At 52.0% G+C, this 19,402-nt stretch overlaps 1 protein-coding gene and 1 long non-coding RNA gene across 24 annotated transcripts in view; one reads left to right on the forward strand and one right to left on the reverse strand.

Annotated features, from left to right (window-relative positions):
- Positions 1–19,402, forward strand: part of HSF1 (heat shock transcription factor 1) — a 27,417-nt gene continuing 8,015 nt past the window's right edge. For all 23 annotated transcript variants that reach the window (XR_012416800.1, XR_012416801.1, XR_012416799.1 and 20 more), the window contains exon 1: positions 1–276. Coding sequence is in view for 6 of the 23 variants with exons in the window: in XM_045398893.2 (XP_045254828.1) it covers positions 160–276 (117 nt within the window). In the remaining 17 variants the exon portion in view is untranslated. The remainder of the gene's footprint in view (positions 277–19,402) is intronic.
- LOC135964846 (uncharacterized) lies at positions 11,225–14,731 on the reverse strand. Its single transcript, XR_010577592.2, has 3 exons — positions 14,627–14,731; positions 12,782–12,888; positions 11,225–11,351 (listed from the first exon to the last, which is right to left on the reverse strand). It is a non-coding gene; the product is annotated as an uncharacterized lncRNA (long non-coding RNA).

A 19,402-nucleotide genomic window follows, 5' to 3' on the forward strand; every position in this document is an offset into this window, starting at 1 on the left:
GCGCCCGTTGCAAGATGGCGGCGGCCATGCTGGGCCTTGGGGCTGTGTGTGCGCAGCGGGCGGCGGCTCGGCCCGGACGGCTGGCGCGGCAACGGCGTTAGCCCGGCCCTCGGCCCCTCTTCGCGGCCGCTCCCTCCGCCTATTCCCGCCTTGCCCGAGATGGATCTGCCCGTGGGCCCCGGTGCGGCGGGGCCCAGCAACGTCCCGGCCTTCCTGACCAAGCTGTGGACCCTCGTGAGCGACCCGGACACCGACGCGCTCATCTGCTGGAGCCCGGTGAGGGCAGCGCGCGGGCGCGGGGCCCGTGGGGACCGGGAGGGAGCAGGGCCGCGGTGGACGGCGCGAGAGGGCTGCGGGGAGGGGCCCTGCCACACCTCGGCTTACGCGCGGGGAGCCTGCCCTGCCCCCGCCAGGAAGGGCGGCGGGTCCCGAGCCTGCCCAAACGCAGAGCCTTAAGTTGGGAAAGCGGCTGCGAGACCCACACCCGATTGAACCGCTGCCCCAGCGAAGTTTCCCTGGGATGGGAGAATGGGGCGTCCCTTGCATCGGGCTTCTGCTAACTGTTGGGCGGTTGCGGAAGTGTCCGCGCTTAGGGCAAGCACCCGGCTTCGCCAGCGGACGCTGTGCTCCAGAGGACATCGGCGTCCCCGGGGGACGGCCTACGGGGTGCTGGGTCGGCAACTATTCGGAGAAAGTCAGGACTTGGCACGTGAAGCGGAGGGCGTCGCTGTAGTGGAAAAGGAAAGGCAGTGGAAACAGAAAGTAAGACGTCATGAAGCTTCAGGTTAATCTCAAGCCCGTTTCCGAATCCCAAATCTGGGTTTCCCAGGAGGAGTTTTGTTTTTCATTCCTTGTGGGGCGTCTTTACTCGTGTGTCTGTCTTCAGTTGCCTGGCAGCAGGCTTGTTTACACGGTCCGACCCTGCAAGACCGGACAGCTCCGGTTTGCAGAAGTAAATCAGTGATTGTCTGGAGTTGGAGATCAAAATCTGCTGTTCACATCCCGGCTGTGACGTCGTGTCCGGTGAGGGGCAGAGCCACAGCCTGTGGCTGGCAAGTGATGGCCTGAAGAAAGGCCACACTGGCCGAGCAGGGTGACTCTTTGCTGTGAAAGCAGCACTTTGGGAGGTGGCGGCGGGTAGATCACTTGAGGCCAGGAGTTCGAGACCAGCCAAGACAATATGGCAAAACCCCGACTCTACTAAAAATACAAAAAATTAGCCGGGCGTGGTGGTGCTTGCCTGTGGTCCTAGCTACTTGGGAGGCTGAGATAGGAGGATCCCCTGAACCTGGGAGGCAGAGGTTGCACTGAACCGAGATTCCACCACTGCACTCCAGCCTGGCAAAGAATGAGACCCTGTCTTAAGAAAAAAAAGAAAAAAGAAAGGCCACTGATCACTGGGAGCTTTTGGAGGGACCGTGACAGGCGGGATGCCACCAAGCACGTGTGGCCTCCCAGGAGCTAAGACCCCAGAGTTCCTCAGGCTCTGCTGAGGGCCTCCCATTTGCACAGCCTCTTTCTGCTGTTAGGAATGAAGAAAAGTCTGAACTGAAGCTGCTCCAGGCAGGAGGCCAGGCCTTCTGCTTCTCGGGTTTACTGAGGCCCTGCTTTACCTACAGAGTGTTTGGGAATAAAGAGAGGACTGGAAATCTTTGCTCTTTTCAGAAACACTTTGTATTTGTCCTGCTGACACCTCTGTCTGTGTCGGCCTTCCCATCCCCAAGTCCCATTACGGCGCAGTGCGCCTTCCTGCAGGCTGACTTCATTTCACCATCTCTTCATTCTAGACCTTGGCATTTTTGTGCAAAGGAAGTATTCCCATGTTTCTGTTTTCTTTTATCCGTCTTTCGTTTTCTTTCTTTCTTTTTTTTTTTTTTTTTTTTTGAGACGGCTTCTCGCTCTGTCACCCAGGTTGGAGTGCAGTGGTGCGATCTTGTCTCACTACGACCTCCACCTCCCAGGTTCAAGCAATTCTCCTGCCTCAGCCTCCCGAGTAGCCAGGACTACAGATGCACGCCACCACACCTGGCTGATTGTTGTATTTTTAGTAGAGACGGGGTTTCACCACATCAGCCAGCCTGGTCTGGAACTCCTGACCTCAAGTTATCCACCTGCCTTGGCCTCCCTAAGTGCTGGGATTACAGGTGTGAGCCACTGCACCCAGCCCTTCCTTCTTTTTCTTATTCCCCTTAACCCTCAGAAGTACTCTCTTGCCCCATTGGGGGAGGGGCATCTGAGATTATCTGGGATATTCTAAGCTTAATCCTACTAGCATGATCTGTCCTGTCCCATAATCTGCTTGCTGTTTCTGCTTAAAAGATTATGAGGCATGTGGGTTAGGTCCCAGTGTACTCTTTTTTGAGACCGAGGCATGTTCTGGGCAGGGCTTTTGAGCAAGGGAGGCAGATTTGATGAGGCCTGTGGCCAGCCTCCACTCTCCTCACAGGTGCACCACCTGTGGGCCTGTTCTCCCTGGGGAGGGATGGGGAGCCGTGTGGAATGTCAGTGTTTGGTTCCACCTGGTCAGTATAAAGTGGCAATGGTTGGTGCAGGATGTAGCAGTGGGGGCGAGCATGGCAATGAGATAGAAACACTGACTTCAAACTGGAAGGAAGCCCTTCTCCAGACTGTGCGGGGAGCTGCAGAGCTTTCTGGCGCTGGCTGCGTGGCCTGGAGAAAGGAGGTGATCGTCCCATCCTGTGGCTTTAAGAGCACACAAGCCCTGAGGACTCCATGTCGGCAGAGTCCCAACAGGGGACCCTCCCACAAATCTACTGCCCAGGCCCAGCTGGCTCTCGGAGGCCTTGAGAAGGCCCTGGTGCTCTTGCTCTCTGCTGCCTTCTCTGGGACAGTCTCCTGGCTCAAAGTCTTACCACCATTCTGCCAAGAAAAACCCTCCCTGTTTGACACAAGAAGATGAGGCAGAATCACAGGCATGGTGACTAATTCTCCAGGCTGAATAACTTGGGGGAGACTGAGGCCCAGAAACTGGCCAGTGACTTTACTCAGCCTGGCCAGGAATGGGACCAGCTCTGGACAACCATTGCACTTCCCCTCCCTGGCCTGAGATCGGGACTCCCACTGCAGCCACTGGAGGCAGAATGCCGGGTCACTGTCCAGGAGAGCCCATTTGGTGGGGACTATGGCCCCATCCCTGTGGTGTTCGATTTCCCACCCCCCAGACCCTCATTCCCATGAGCACCCCACCCACACAGGCAGAGGCCTTGAGGGGACTCAGCAAGTCGTGGAGGACAGCACAGCCCCATCTGCCTTGGAGAGGAAACGTGTCAGCCACAAGGTTATGATCCCGGGAGATCCACATAGGAGCATGGGCATGGACGTGGGTGGTCCTCCCTCAGCCAGCTTTTTAACAGCTTATCCCAAAGGTGTGCCTGGATCCAGTACCACTGAGACCCAAAGACGGGGTTGGGGGACTGAATACCTGGACTGACAGGCAGCTCCATAGAACTGAGACCCATGAGACCAGGGACCCGCAGCCTCCCTGCCCTGTGCCCTGGTGCCAGCCCTCAGCCCAGCTTCCTCCTCTGCATGCAGCAGCTCCTCTGTCCACCAGTGGAGGCTCTTCTAGGGCCTTGCTGGGTGCAGCTGACTCAGGAGGGCAGCAGCCTCTTCAGAGAATTTGACAGCGTGGAGACCCAAACAGAAGCAGAAAGTGAAGCCTCAGAACTGGGTTCACCATCATCTCAGTTTTTTACAAGCTATGATTTTGTCCCACCTTTATTAACAAAATAAGGAAGTATGAAAAGTAATCTTGACATCCAAGATGGTGAGATTACGGATTTTTTTTTTTTTTTTTTTTTTGAGATGGAGTTGCCCAGGCTGGAGTACAATGACACGATCTCGGCTCACTTTAACCTCTGTCTCCGGGGTTCAAGTGATTCTCCTGCTTCAGCCTCCTGAGTATGGGATTACAGGCACCCACCACGACACCCGACTAATTTTTTTTGTATTTTTAGTAGAGACAGGGTTTCACCATGTTTGTCAGGCTGGGCTAGTACTCCTGACCTTGTGATCTGCCTGCCTCAGTCTCTCAAAGTGCTGGGATTACAGATGTGAGCCACTGTACCCAGCCCAGATAATTTTTATAGTTATATTTTTCTAAAATACTTTTTATTTTTTATTATTATTTTTTTTTAATTTATTTTTTTTTGAGACGGAGTCTCGCTCTGTCGCCGGGGCTGGAGCGCAGTGGCCGGATCTCAGCTCACTGCAAGCTCCGCCTCCCGGGTTTACGCCATTCTCCTGCCTCAGCCTCCTGTGTAGCTGGGACTACAGGCGCCCGCCACCTCGCCCGGCTAGTTTTTTGTATTTTTTTAGTAGAGACGGGGTTTCACCGTGTTCACCAGGATGGTCTCGATCTCCTGACCTCGTGATCCGCCCGTCTCGGCCTCCCAAAGTGCTGGGATTACAGGCTTGAGCCACCGCGCCCGGCCTAAAATACTTTTTAAAAAAAAATGAACATATACTTCATTTTTTTGTTGTTGTTGAGTTTTTGTTTTGTTTTGTTTTTTTGAGACAGAGTCTCACTCTGTCACCGAGGCCACACCCGGCTAATTTTTGTATTTTTTAGTAGAGATAGGGTTTCACCATATTGGACAGGCTGGTCTCGAACTCCTGACCTAGTGATCCACCCACCTCAGCCTCCCAAAGTGCTGGGATTACAGGCGTGAGCCACCACGCCCGGCTAAAAAAGTGAACATATATTTCATAAGCGAGAGCAGAAAATGTTTTCAAACCTGATCATGTTCTAAAAAGAGACCAGCCCAGCCCTACGTCCCCCTGCCCTTCAGGGCTAACAGTGGCTGCCCTGGGCAGCTGTGGACTCCAGGCTGAGGCCTGAGAACAAGGCACAGCCACACGACCTGTGCTAGACAAATGCTAGAATGATGGTCATGCAGGTTAGAATGAACCCAGGTAGATAGAGGCCTCAGGATCAGGGTGAGACCAGAGGGGGCACCTGAGGGGCACCTGGGTGCAAAATTTAAGGAAGCACTTTTTTTTTTTTTTTTTTCTCCTTAAGCCACGATCTTGCTCTGTTGCCCAGGCTGGAGTGCAGGGCTATGATTGCAGCTCACTGCAGCCTCTACCTCCCAGGCTCAAGTAATCCAGTCACCTCAGCTGAGTCACTGGGGCTACAGGCTCGCACCACCAGACCTGGCTTTTTTTTTTTTTTAAGGTTTTAGTAGAGACAGGGTCTCACAGGGTCTCGCCGTATTGCCCGAGCTAGTCTGGAACTTATGGACTCAAGCCGTCCTCCCACCTCAGCCTCCCAAAGTGCTGGGATTATGGGCCTGAGCCACCGCGCCTGGCCCTGAGGCATTCGTTTAAGACCCACCCTGCATTTGGATGGCACTGAGAGTCGGGGCCTCCTTAGACGTGGGCTCCTGCATGCTTCACTGTCTTCAACTGGCCCCAGCCTCATGGGTGCAGCTCCCTTCTCTTTGGCAGCAGGAAGGACTCTAGAAGGATGTGCTGAGACCCTGGGGCTCCCTGAGACTGAGTGAGCCGGAGGTCACCAAGGCCCTCGGCCTATCCCGGGGGAGAGGTCCATTGAAAGCCAGTGGTCAGATGGCCGCTGTGGAGGGTCTCTGGGTGGACAGTTGGGAGCAGAGTGGTCCCTGCAGTGAGGCAGGGGGCAGGGCATGAGTGGTCCCTGCAGTGAGGCCAGGGGCAGGGTGTCTACTCATAAGCACATGAGGAGTTACAGAAGCAGAGCCGACCTGGCCACACCCAGTAACTCAGACCCTGGCCACAGATGGTGTCTGGAGCTCCCACGGCAGGCAGGGCCACCCCTGCTTCTGTGGTTCTGAGAGCCGCCAAGACCTAGCAGGCCCACTGGCCCCACCCTGGATGATCTGGCATTTGGCCCAAGATGCTGGAGGACCCACAGCAGCAGCTGTGAGGAGTGCTGCAGGGTCTGGAGGGCCTGATGTGTGCCCGGATCAGAGCACCTCCCGGTGTGGCCATAAGAAGGCACACAGGGCCGGGCGCGGTGGCTCAAGCCTGTAATCCCAGCACTTTGGGAGGCCGAGATGGGCGGATCACAAGGTCAGGAGATCAAGACCATCCTCGCTAACACGGTGAAACCCCGTCTCTACTAAAAAATGCAAAAAAACTAGCCGGGCGGGTTGGCGGGCGCCTGTAGTCCCAGCTACTCGGGAGGCTGAGGTAGGAGAATGGCGTAAACCTGGGAGGCGGAGCTTGCAGTGAGCTGAGATCCGGCCACTGCACCCCAGCCTGGGCGACAGAGCAAGACTCCGTCTCAAAAAAAAATAAATAAATAAAAAAAGAAGGCACACAGCTGGAGCCAGGCACGGTGGCTCACGCCTGTAATCCCAGCACTTTGGGAGGCTGAGGTGGGCAGATCACGAGGTCAAGAGATTGAGACCATCCTGGCTAACACGGTGAAACCCCGTCTCTACTAAAAAATACAAAAAATTAGCCGGGCGTGGTGGCGGGCGCCTGTAGTCCCAGCTACTCAGGAGGCTGAGGCAGAAGAATGGCGTGAACCCGGGAGGCAGAGCTTGCAGTGAACTGAGATCGCACCACTGCACTCCAGCCTGGGCAACAGAGCAAGACTCTGTCTCTTAAAAAAAAAAAAAAAAGGCACACATCTGTCCTCATAAAGCTTCTGTGCATAGCACGAGGTTAAGCCTCCTTGCTCTTTGTCATGTTCCATCTGTAGCCATTCAGGTAGATGGCATAATTTCCACTTTATAGATAAGAAAACTGAGGCTCTGGATGTGAAGAAGCTTCACTAAGTAAGCGCTGAAATGTGGTGAAACCAACTCCAGAGTCCGTGCTCCCTCCCAGAGGGGTCCGGCTCTCACTTACCGCCCACCAGGGCACCGTGCCTTCCCAAGTTGTGCAGCAAGAGCCCACCGGTCCCATGCCCTTGGGGCTGGGCGGTGGCCCCCACCGGCCTTCTGAGTTAGACCCTGGGGAGTGAGTGGTATTTCTGGTTCATAGTCAGAATTGTAGTTTGGATTTTCCCACAAGTGTTCTCCTTCCCCTTCCATAGAGATAGACAGATACACACACACAGGCAGAGATCTATAAACGCTATAAAAGGCAGGCTCTGGCCGGGCGCGGTGACTCATACCTGTAATCCTAGCACTTTGGGAGGCCGAGGAGGGGCAGATCACATGAGGCCAGGAGTTCAAGACCAACCTGGCCAATATGGTGAAACCTCATTTCTACTAAAAATACAAAAATTAGCTGGGTGTGGTGGCACGGCCAGTAACCCCAGCTGCTTGGGAGGCCGAAGCACAGGTGGCCCAGCCAGTAACCCCAGCTGCTTGGGAGGCTGAAGCACAAGAATCACTTCAGCCCCAGAGGTGGAGGCTGCAGTGAGCCGAGATCGAGCCCCTGCACTCCAGCCTGGGTGACAGAGCAAGACCCTGTCTCAAAAAATAAATAAAAACTAAAAAGGCTCTGTGCTGTAGCCTCCCGTGTTTCCTCTACCCGGATGGTGTTGGGGGTGGGGGGTGCAGTGAGGAGGGGCCCAGGGCACAGAAGGGCTGGGCTGCAGCAGCCTCCTGCGGGGAGGGCAGATGCCTCCAGTGCCCCACGCCCACCTCACTCCACAGGCCAGTGTTTGCTCAGTCCTTTATCGAGGGACCAGGGATGGACAGCCTGGCCCTGGAAGTCTCAGTTTTGGAGGAGTCAGCCTGTGTGCAGGGACAGCTGGAGAGAGGTCGTGGGGCTCACAGTGCCTTCCCGGAGGAAGCAAGCAGCTCCCATCGGGTATATCGAGGGCTGTGGGCTCCGGGGTCTCCTCCAGGTCTGGCAGGTGGAGGGGAGGCTGTCCAAGGAAAGGAGGTGGTCCCAGATGTCTCAAGGCATCTGGCAGCACTGGCTGCTGCTGCCTCAGCCTCCTCCCTGTGACCCTGTGGGCCATGGTGAGCAGCGGTGACCACCACACAGGTGCAGGGCAGCCGGTGATGAGAGATGTGATGAGAGGTGAGGGCGATTGTGTTGCTCTTGGTCCTTGTGTGGTGAGAACATGCTGGAAGCTCCTCCGGAGCAGAAACAAGAAAAGCGTTAACGAGAAAGGTGCGGGCGGCTCAGATGCGGACAGAACCACACCGGGGAGCGGGGCCACAAAGTAAGCCACTTTCTCTGCACCTGCTCGCGCTTCCTACCTGCCTCACTGCTTCCATGCCCTGACTCCAGTGGTCCCCGCTCCCCACACGTGGGCTGCAGCTACTCACACGTGCGTTCCCGCTACTTCTAAAGCCCACACTCCCATGACCCAGAGAGGGAGAAGCCAGCCAGCCGAGTCCAGGAGCCCAGAACACCCATCAGCAGATATAGCTTAGACTTGGCAGGAGGCTGGAACAAGAGGCTTGTGACCTGGGCTGCGCGGCCATCTTGTAGAATACGGCACTGTTCACGTTTTGGGCCAGGGAGCCCTTTGAGAAGATACTCAGAGACACAGACACTTCCTATGTAAGGTGTCCCTACAGGCAGGATCTCACACACGTTTCAGGTCCTTCACAGTGCTACGGAAAATGAGGCCACAGGCTCCGAGTTTACTGCAAGCTTCAGGGTTTGCTGACGCCTACACTTCTCAGCGTGTGGCATCTCACAGTAGCCAGGGGCCTCCCATTTCCTGTGGCAGGTTTTCGTGACACCCAGTTATGACCTGGCAGGTGGAGGGGAGGCTGTCCAAGGAAAGGAGGTGCCTGTGGTCAGCAGAGGAGGAACCTTGTTCCACTGAGGCAGGAAGATGATACACTGGGTTCTCTGATGGGTTCACCAGCAGACCCTGTGAAATTCATAATGGCCCCTAAGGTAGGGGTTGCCTGACATGTTCAACTTGGATTTAACCCTTAAGGCATAAGAAACCACTAAACAACATTCAGACATTAGAAAACTAGGGCCAGGGGCGGTGGCTGACTCCTGTCATCCCAGCACTTTGGGAGGCCAAAGCAGGCGGATCACTTAGAGTCAGGAGTTTGAGACTCGTCTGGCCAACGTGGTGAACCCCATCTCTACTAAAAATACAAAAAAAGGTTGGGTGTGGTGACACACGCCTGTAATCCCAGCTACGCGGGAGGCTGAGGCAGGAGATACTTGAACCCTGGATATGGAGGTTGCAGTGAGCTGAGATTGCGCCACTGCACTCCATCCTGGGCCACAGAGTGAGAATCTGTCTCAAAAAAAAAAGAAAAGGAAAAAGAAAACTGGTGAAGACTGAGGTAAACCACAAGATTGTCCAGGCTTTCTGCGTGGAGGCAATTTGCAGACTCACAAGCAGAGAACCCAACAAAACCTAAACTTTGGGGAAGCTGAGGCAGCCAGAATTTGTGGGGTATGGTACCAGAAAGGAAGGAGTTGTGCCCAAAAGAAAGAGCTCCGGCAGTCTGCGCGTGAGCCTGCTTGCATCTTGGGCTGGATCCGATTTGCTGGTGCAAAGTGAAACCTCGTGAAGCTGGACCAAGAGCAACTTGAAGGGGAAGAGTAAGTGTAAGGGGACAGGACTCACACGGGGCCATGGTTATTTCAGTTCCCACCAGCTGGAGTGTAGAAGCCACTTTAAATACACAGAGCATTCCTGAGACCTTAGAGGAACCACAGCTTGAAGTGGCGCAGAATAAGCTGGAAAGGAAAGGCCACTCCAAATGCCACGGAAACAAGTGCAGTGGAGACACCACTGCCTGCTAGCACGGGGTACGCACAGCACTCTTGAAGACAGAAGCCAGGCGAAGTGGCTCACACCTGTAATCCCGGCACTTTGGGAGGCCGAAATGGGGATCATCTGAGGTCAGGAGTTCAAGACCAGCCTGGCCAACATGGCGAAACCCCGTCTCTACTACAGTAAATTAGCCATATGTGGTGATGGGCGCCTGTAGTCCCAGCTACTTGGGAGGCTGAGGCAAGAGAATCACACGAGCCTGGGAGGCGGAGGCTACAGTGAGCCGAGATCACATCACTGCACTCCAGCCTGGGCAACAGAGCAAGACTCCGTCTCAAAAAAAAAAAAAAATTCACATCCAGAATCTAATCAATAACTGGCAGACAAGCCAAGGCAGGAAAATGGACTTGTCACTGGAGGGGGATAGTCCAGTAGTAGGACTGGTTTTGATAGGATTAGCCAACAAAGAGTAAACAATTATAAAAACATTCTGTGTGCTCAAGGAAATAACGCAAAAACATGACTGAGGGCGGGGCGGTGGCTCACGCCTGTAATACCAGCACTTTGGGAGGCCGAGGCAGGTGGATCACAAGGTCAGGAGTTCGAGACCATCCTGCCTAACCCGGTGAAACCCCGTCTCTACTAAAAATACAAAAAATTAGCCAGGCGAGGTGGCGGGCGCCTGTAGTCCCAGCTACTGGGGAGGCTGAGGCAAGAGAATGGTGTGAACCCAGGAGGCGGAGCTTGCAGTGAGCCGAGATCGTGCCACTGTACTCCAGCCTGGGCGACAGAATAAGACTCCGTCTCAAAAAAAAAATGACTGAGAAATGGAAGATACAGAAAAGAAGCAAGTTGGACGAAACGTCACTGGAACTAATCTCCCACGTAGAAGAATTCCACGTTGTTTACTGAGAGAGTTCCCCTTGGAGGAGGTGACGCTTACCTCCTCACTCCGGAAGCCTGGGCGGCACCTGGTGACCCCTTCCAGAGAGCAGAGCACAGAAGCCGGAGGAGCAGCTTTCCAGTGGGGACCTCCAGCAGCACAGCCTCACCAGGGGTCACGGTCACCATCAGCAGTGACATCGTATCCCTGTTGTATACTCTTTATTTTATTTATTTATTTTTTTGAGACGGAGTCTCGCTCTGTTGCCAGGCTGGAGTGCGGCGGCGCGGTCTCAGCTCACTGCAACCTCTGCCTTCCGCGTCCAAGCAATTCTCCCACCTCAGCCTCCCGAGTAGCTGGGACTACAGGCGCCCGCCACCACGTCCAGCAAATTTTTTTGTATTTTTGGTAGAGACGGGGTTTCACCGTGTTAGCCAGGATGGTCTCGATCTCCTGACCCGGTGATCCGCCCGCCTCAGCCTCCCAAAGTGCTGGGATTACAGGCGTGAGCCACCGCGCCCGGCCTGTTGTATACTTGATAGGATGATGAGAACAGCACTCTGCCTCTTTGATCTTCCTCCCAAAAACATACGTAACCCCAGCTAATCATGAAAAAACATCAAACAAATCCAAACTGAGAGACATTCCGCAAACTATTTGACGAGTCCTCAAAATTGTCAAGGTTCTCAAAAACTAGGCAAGTCTGGAAGTTGTCAGAGCCGGTGGAACTGAAGGAGATGTGACAACTGGATGGATCTTGGATGACGTCCTGGAGCAGAGGAAGGATTGGGTGAAAACCTAAGGAATCTAAATAGAATATGGGCCCTAGTTAACAACATGTCTAATGTTCTTGAGACAAATGCACCACACAAAGGCCCGATGTTAACGATGGGGGACACTGGTGTAGGGCATGTATTCTAAAGTAAAAAGGTGGTTCTTCAGATTCACCGCAGTGGTTTGACAAAACATTAGAAACTTCCGAAGAAAAGATTCCCGAATTAAAAGCAATGGAAACTATCCACAGTGACGTACAGAGAGAAAAAGGACTGCAAAAACTTAGCCGAGCTTCAAGGAGATAATATCATGTGGTCTAACGTATTTGAGGTTCCAGAAAATAGTGGGGAAGAGAATACAGAAATATGACCAAAAGGCCGGGCACGGTGGCTCCTGCCCGAGATCCCAGCACTTTGGGAGGCTGAGGTGGGCAGATCGCTTGAGCCCAGGAGTTCAAGACCAGCCTGGGCAATATAGCGAGACCCCCGTCTCTATAAATAATACAAAATTAGCCGGGCATGGTAGTGCCTACCTGTGGTCCCAACTACTCAGGAGGCTGAGGTGGGAGGATCACCTGAACTCAGGAGGTGGAGGCTGCAGTGAGCCATGATCACACCACTGCACTGCAGCCAGGGCAACAGTCTCCTGCACTGCAGCCTGGGCAACAGAGACCCTGTCTCAAAAAAAAAAAAGAAATATTAGGCTGGGCACGGTGGCTCACGCCTGTAATCCCAGCACTTTGGGAGGCCGAGACGGGCGGGTCACGAGGTCAGGAGACCGAGACCATCCTGGCTAACGTGGTGAAACCCCGACTCTACTAAAAATACAAAAAATTAGCCGGGCGTGGTGGCGGGCGCCTGTAGTCCCAGCTACTTGGGAGGCTGAGGCAGGAGAATGGTGTGAACCTGGGAGGCAGAGCTTGCAGTGAGCTGAGATCGCGCCACTGCACTCCAGCCTGGGCCACAGAACGAGACTCCTCTCTAAATAAATAAATAAATAAAGCATCCGGAAGAGCCGTACGCAGTGGTGGCACCTGTGGTGCCAGCTAGTCAGAGGCTAAGGTGGAAGGATTGGTCCCAGATAGGGCAACACAGTAGGACCCCATCAATACAAATAATAATAATAATTTTTAAAAAGCAACTAGGAAGGGAAAGGAAATTGCATGCAGAAGAACAAAAGAAAAAGATAAGAATGACTGCCAATTTCTCATCAGAAACCATGTGAGGCATATGACCAGAATAAAAGGCTTAAGATGCAAGTCTGGTTCAGCGTTCTAACTCAGCATGATTCACCATGTCAACAGAAAAGAAGAAGAACCATGTGGTCTTCTCAACAGAAGCAAGAAAAGCATTTGACAAAACTTAACATCTGTTTCATGATAAAAACTCAGCACACGAGGAATAGAAGGGGAATTCCTCATTCTAATGACCGTCTAAAAACTCGACAGCTGACTTTATCCTTACTTGGGAAAAACGGAATGCTCTCCTCCAAGACTGAAAGAAGGCGGGGATGTGTGCCTCTGCCACGTCTGTTTAACAATCCATTCAACGTCGTCATCAGCGCAGCATGTCTAGTAAATAAAAGACGTAGACATTAGAAAGGAAGAAAGAAAAGTGATTCTGTTCATAGACAGCATGACCGTTGACTTAGAAAATCCCAAATAGTCTACAAGAAAGTTAGTAGAGCTAATAAATGCGTTTAGTGAGGCCACAAGACACAAGGTCATTATACAAAGATAAATTGTATTTCCGCACACTAGCAACAAACTATTGAAAATTGAAAATATTCGGCTGGGCGTCGTAGCTCACACCTGTAATCCCAGCATTTTCAGAGGCCGAGGCAGGTGAATCACCTGAGGTCGGGGATTTCAGACCAGCCCGGCCAACACAGCGAAACCCCATCTCTACTAAAATACAAAAATTAGCCAGGCGTGGTGGTGCACACCTATAGTCCCAGCTACTCAGGAGGCTGAGATAGGAGAATTGCCTGAACCTAGGAGTCGGAAGTTGCAGTGAGCCGAGAGCACGCCACTGCCTTCCAGCCTGGGTGACCAAGTAAGTCCTGTCTCAAAGAAAAAAAAAAAAATTATTATCCATTTCCGAGACTCGTGAATTGATTCCAGCTCAAGGTTTCTGAGGCCGACGTCATCTCTAGGCTCAACTGAGGATGAAATATGCTTCCAACTTCCCTCAATGCTTGTTGACAGGCCACAGTTTCTCCCTGGCTATTGGCAAGAGACTTTAATTCCTTATCAAGTGAGCCTCTCCACAGAGGTGTTTGTAACATGGCAGCTTGCCTCTCCAAAAGCAAATGACCCAAGAGAGCCAGAGCCCAGTTTGTTCTCAAATGGCATCACCTCTGCGTTTGGTCACACAGGACACAGGACAACCGTGGTACATGGCGGGAGGAGATAGCTCAAGGGTGTGGACACCAGAAGTGGGATCAACAGGGGGCCATCGGCAGGCTAGTTAATAGGGATAAATTAGCCGGGTGCAGTGGCTCATTCCTGTAATCCTAGCACTTTGGAAGGCCGAGGCAGGCAGATCACAAGGTCAGGAGTTCGAGACCAGCCTGGCCAAGGTGGTGAAACCTCATCTTTACTAAAAATACAAAAAGTATCTGGGCATGGTGGCAGGCATCTGTAGTCCCAGCTACTCAGGAGCCTGAGGCAGAAGAATCGCTTGAACCTGGGAGGTGGAGGTTGCAGTGAGCCGAGATCGCACCACTGCACTCCAGCCCACCCAACAGAGTAAGATTCTGTCTCAAAAGAAAAAAAGGGGGCCGGGCGCGGTGGCTCAAGCCTGTAATCCCAGCACTTTGGGAGGCCGAGACGGGCGGATCACGAGGTCAGGAGATCGAGACCATCCTGGTTAACACGGTGAAACCCCGTCTCTACTAAAAAATACAAAAAATTAGCCGGGCGTGGTGGTGGGCGCCTGTAGTCCCAGCTACTCAGGAGGCTGAGGCAGGAGAATGGCGTGAACCCGGGAGGCGGAGCTTGCAGTGAGCTGAGATCCGGCCACTGCACTCCAGCCCGGGCGACAGAGCGAGACTCTGTCTCAAAAAAAAAAGAAAAAAGAAAAAAAGGCTGGGTGGGGGATAAATTGAAGACCTAAATAAATGGAGAGAAATACCATGGTCATGGGACAGAAGACTTAGTATTATTAAAAGGAGAACAAAATTAGAAGATTCACACTATCTGATTTCAAGACACTATAAAGCTCCAGTAATCAAGACTGAACAATATTAGCATAAATATAAACATGTAAACAAATGGAGCAGACTATAGATTTCAGAAATAGACTCACCCATCTAAGGCCGACTGATCTTGACAAAGGTGCCACTAGTTCAATGGAGAAATAATCGTCTGTTCAGCAAATAGTGCTGGGATAACTGGACGTCCATAAACAAAAAGGTGAGCCTTGTCTTTTACCTCACACCATATACGAAACTAACTCAGAATGGATTGGAGACTAAAATATGAGCTAAGACAACAAAACTTCTAGAGAAAAAAAAACCCTTTGATCTTGAGTTAGGAGACAAAATCACCAAATAGGAAAAAATTGATAAAGTCGACTTCATCAAAGTTAAAAACATCCACTCTTTGATATACAGTTAGGGAATTAAGAAGCAAATCACACACTATATTTGCAAAGCATATATCTGGTACCAAGAATATATTTTTTAAAGAATTTTTGGCCAGGCACAGTGACTCACGCCTGTAATCCCAACACTTGCGGAGGCTGAAGCAGGTGAATCACTTGAGGTCAGGAGTTTGAGACCAGCTTGGCCAACATGGTGAAACCTTGTCTCTACTAAAAATACAAAAATTAGCTGGGTGTGGTGGCAGGTGCCTGTAGTCCCAGCTACTTGGGAGGCTGAGGCGGGAGAATCGGTTGAACCCGGGAGGCGGAGGTTGCAGTGAGCCGAGGTCGTGCCATTGCACTCTAGCCTGGGCGATGGAGCGAGATTCCATCTCAAATAATAATAAATAAATAAACGACAAGTGGCTGAGCATGGTAGCTGACACCTGTAATCCCAACACTTTGGGAGGCCAGCGTGGGTAGATCGCTTCCACTCAGGAGTTTGAGACCAGCCTGGGCAACATAGGGAGACCCACCTCTACAAAAAAAGTGAGCCTGGCGTGGTGGTGTGCTCCTGTGGTGCCAGCTACTCGGGAGGCTGCGGGGGGAGGATCTCTTGGTCCCAGGAGGTAGAGATTGCAGTGAGTCAAGATCGCGCCACTGCACTCCAGCCTGGGTGACAAAGCAAGACTCTGTCTCAAAAAAAAAAAAAACGTATATTGAAAAAGGCAAAAGATTTGAACAGATACATCAAAAAAAGACAAATAGCAAATAAGCATTTGAACAGATGCTCAGCATCATTACTTGTAAGAGAAATGCACACGAAAACCTCAGTGACAGCTACTAGAACAGCCAACAGGCCGGGCGTGGTGGCTCACACCTGTAATCCCAGCACTTTGGGAGGCTGAGACAGGCAGATCACGAGGTCAAGAGATGGAGACCATCCTGGCTAACACGGTGAAACCTCGTCTCTACTAACAATTTAAAAAAAATTAGCCGGGCGTGGTGACGGGCGCCTGTAGTCCCAGCTACTCCGGAAGCTGAGGCAGGAGAATGGCGTGAACCCGGGAGGCGGAAGTTGCAGTGAGCCGAGATTGCGCCACTGCACTCCAGCCTGGGGGACAGAGCAAGAGACTCCGTCTCAAAAAAAAGAAAAAACAGCCAACACCACCAGGTGCTGAGGAGGGCACGGAGCCACTGGAACTCACCCGTGCTGCTGAGAACACAAATGCTGTATCCTCTTTGAAAAGCAGCTTGGGAGTTGCATGTGAAATTCAGCATTTACCACCCGGCCAGCAGCTCTGCTTTGGTTATTGTACTGTTCAGCTCTAGAATTTCCATTGGGGGTTCTTAATGATTTCGTCTCTTTTATCGTTTTTTTGGTATAGACGGGGGTCTCGCTCTTTGGATTATTGTTTGCAGGGGTGTTCTGTGGGGTTTTGAGCAGTGGTCGTTTCTGAGGTCAGTCATGGTGGTTCTGGCCGCAGCGGGGCTCTCCGTAGCTTTCCCTTCGCAGGAGAACAAGCCCGTGGTTTTACTTGTTTCTCTTACTTTAGAGGAGCTGTCGTTTCTGAGAGCACTCTTGGGCTGAACTTTCAAATAAAATGAGTTTCCTCGGGGAGCTTCAGAGCTCTTTCCTTATGGACAGCCTCTCTCCCCACCCAGGCTCATTCTCTACCACCGCTCTGGGCACCGGGCAGGACAGCAACCTCTGATCTTCTTGGCCTGGCTTTCCCAGCATGGGTGCTCTACCCTGCAGTTTTAACCCAGAAAGCCTGAATTGTATTTAAAACTTGTGGTTTTTAAGGCCAGGCACAGTGGCTCATGCCTGTCATCCCAGCACTTTGGGAAGCCGAGGTGGGTGGATCACTTACGGTCAGGAGTTCAAGACCAGCCTGGCCAACCTGGTGAAAGTCTGTCTCTACTAAAAATATAAAAATTAGCCAGGTGTGGTGGCACACGCCTGTAATCCCAGCTACTCAGGAGGCTGAGGCAGAAGAATCGCTTGAACCCAGGAGGTGGAGGTTGCAGTGAGCCGAGATGGTGCCGCTGTACTCTAGCCTGGGCGACAGAGAGAGACTCCATCTCAAAAAAAAAAAAAAGTGGTTTTGAAAATGCTTTAATCAGGTGGGAGCTGCCGGGAGGGCGGCCAGAGACCTGGGTGTCCTCAGCCTGCTGTGGCTGTGGCAGAGCTCCTCTCTGAGGCGTGGGCAAGGTGGAGGAGGGAGCCCCTGGCGTCTTGGCCACATGCTCCAGCAGCTTAGTCTCTTTTCAGCTTGGAGTCGGTGAGGATGAGAAACTCTGGTGGTCTGCCCAGCCCGTGAGATCCGGGAAACCTTACTCGGGAACTGAGGGGAGAAGGGTCCCCATCTTCCTGCTCCCCTCCCCTGAGTGTAGTGCCCATCATGGCGAGCTGGGGTGAGAGGGAAAGAGGAGGCCGAGGTTCAGATGCCACCAGGCTCACTGTTCGTACCAGGCGTCGGTAGATTTTACTCCATAAGTGTTTATCTGTTAACATGCCTTTAGGACAGTTTTGAGACCTTAAATGGTTTAAGTCAGCTTTGCTTGGTTCACAGGAAGTACTTCCACGAAGGTCCTCACATTGCTGTCCCAGCAGTGGAAATCTCTCCATTTTCAAAGCATAGTTTTGCCGGATGTTGAATTTTTATGTTTTGTAGAGATGGGATCTCGCGATGTTGCCCAGACTGGTCTCCAACTCCTGGGCTCAAGGGATCCTCCTGCCTTAGCCTCCCAAAGTGCTCGGATTACAGGCCTGAGTCCCACACCCGGCCAGTATACAAAGATTGAGTGGCAGGGTCTTTTATTTTAATACTTTTATTTGTTTTGGTTTGTTTTTGTTTTTGTTTTTGTTTTTGTTTGGAGATGGAGTCTCGCTCTGTCGCCCAGGCTGGAGGGTGGTGGCACAATCTCCACTTACTACAACCTCCACCTCCCAGGTTCAAGCAATTCTCCTGCCTCAACCTCCTGAGTAGCTGGGATTACAGGCGCCCGCCACCACGTCCAGCTAATTTTTTTGTATTTTTAGTAGAGACGGAGTTTCACCATGTTGGTCAGGCTGGTCTCAAACTCCTGACCTCAAATGATCCACCCACCTCAGCCTCCCAAAGTGTTGGGATTACAGATGTGAGCCACCACACCAGCCATTTTAATACTTTTTTTTTTTTTTTGAGACAAGAGTCTCGCTCTGTCCCCCAGGCTGGAATGCAGTGGGGTGATCTCAGCTCACTGCAACCTCTGCCTCCCGGGTTCAAGCGATTCTTCTGCCTCAGCCTCCCAAGTAGCTGGGACTACAGGCACAGGCCACCACGCCCAGCTAATTTTTATATTTTTAGTAGAGATGGGGTTTCCCCATGTTGGCCAGGCTGGTCTCGAATTCCTGACCTCAGGTGATCTGCCCGGCTCAGCCTCCCAAAATGCTGGGATTACAGGCGTAAGCCACTGCACCCAGCTGTGTTACACTTTTTGTGGTGTCTCACAGGTCTCTGAGGCTCTGCTCATTTTTGTTTTTGTTTTTGTTTTTTTGAAACAGAGTCTCCTTCTGTCACCAGGCTGGAGTGCAGTGGTACAATCTCAATCTCGGCTCACGGCAACCTCTGCCTCCAGGGTTCAAGCAGTTCTCTTGCCTCAGCCTCCCAAGTAGCTGGGACTACAGGCACAGGCCACCACGCCCAACTAATTTTTTTTTTTTTTGTATTTTTAGTAGAGATGGGGTTTCACCATGTTGACCAGGATGGTCTCGATGTCTTGACCTCGTGATCCGCCCGCCTCGGCCTCACAAAGTGCCGAGACTGCAGGTGTAAGCCACCGCGCCCAGCTGGCTCCTCTCCTTCTTATTCCTTCTTTTTTCTTTTTTTTCCTCATACCGAACCATCTCAGTGGACCTATCTTCATGTTTGCTGACTCCTTCTCCTAGTCAGATATGCTCTGTCACCCAAGCTGGAGTGCAATGGCGCGATCTCAGCTCACTGCAACCTCCGCCTCCCGGGTTCAAACAATTCTCCTGCCTCGGCCTCCTGAGTAGCTGCGATTACAGGCATGAGCCACCATGCCTGGCTAATTGTGTATTTTTAGTAGAGACGGGGTTTCTCGATGTTGGTCAGGTTGGTCTCCAACTCCTGACCTCAGGTGATCCACCTGCCTCTAACTCTCAAAGTGCTGGGATTACAGGCGTGAGCCACCATGCCTGGCCCCTCTGGTTAACTTTTAATCTGAATTATTATACTTTTCAGTTCCATAATTTTGATTTCGTCCTTCTTTGCAATTTTTATCTCTTTATTGATACCCTGTGTTTGATGAGATGTCATTCTCATACTTTAGTTCTTCAGATGTAGTTTCCTTTAGTTGTTTGAACATATTTGAAATAATTGACTTAAAATCTTTGCCTGGTAAGTCCAGTGTCCAGTGTTTTGGCTTCTTTGGGGACAGTTTCTATTGATTTTTTTTTTTTTTTTCCTGTGGATGGTGTATGGGTCCTAGCTT

This window comes from Macaca fascicularis, chromosome 8 (assembly GCF_037993035.2).
Source record: "Macaca fascicularis isolate 582-1 chromosome 8, T2T-MFA8v1.1".
Taxonomy (NCBI): Eukaryota; Metazoa; Chordata; class Mammalia; order Primates; family Cercopithecidae; genus Macaca; species Macaca fascicularis.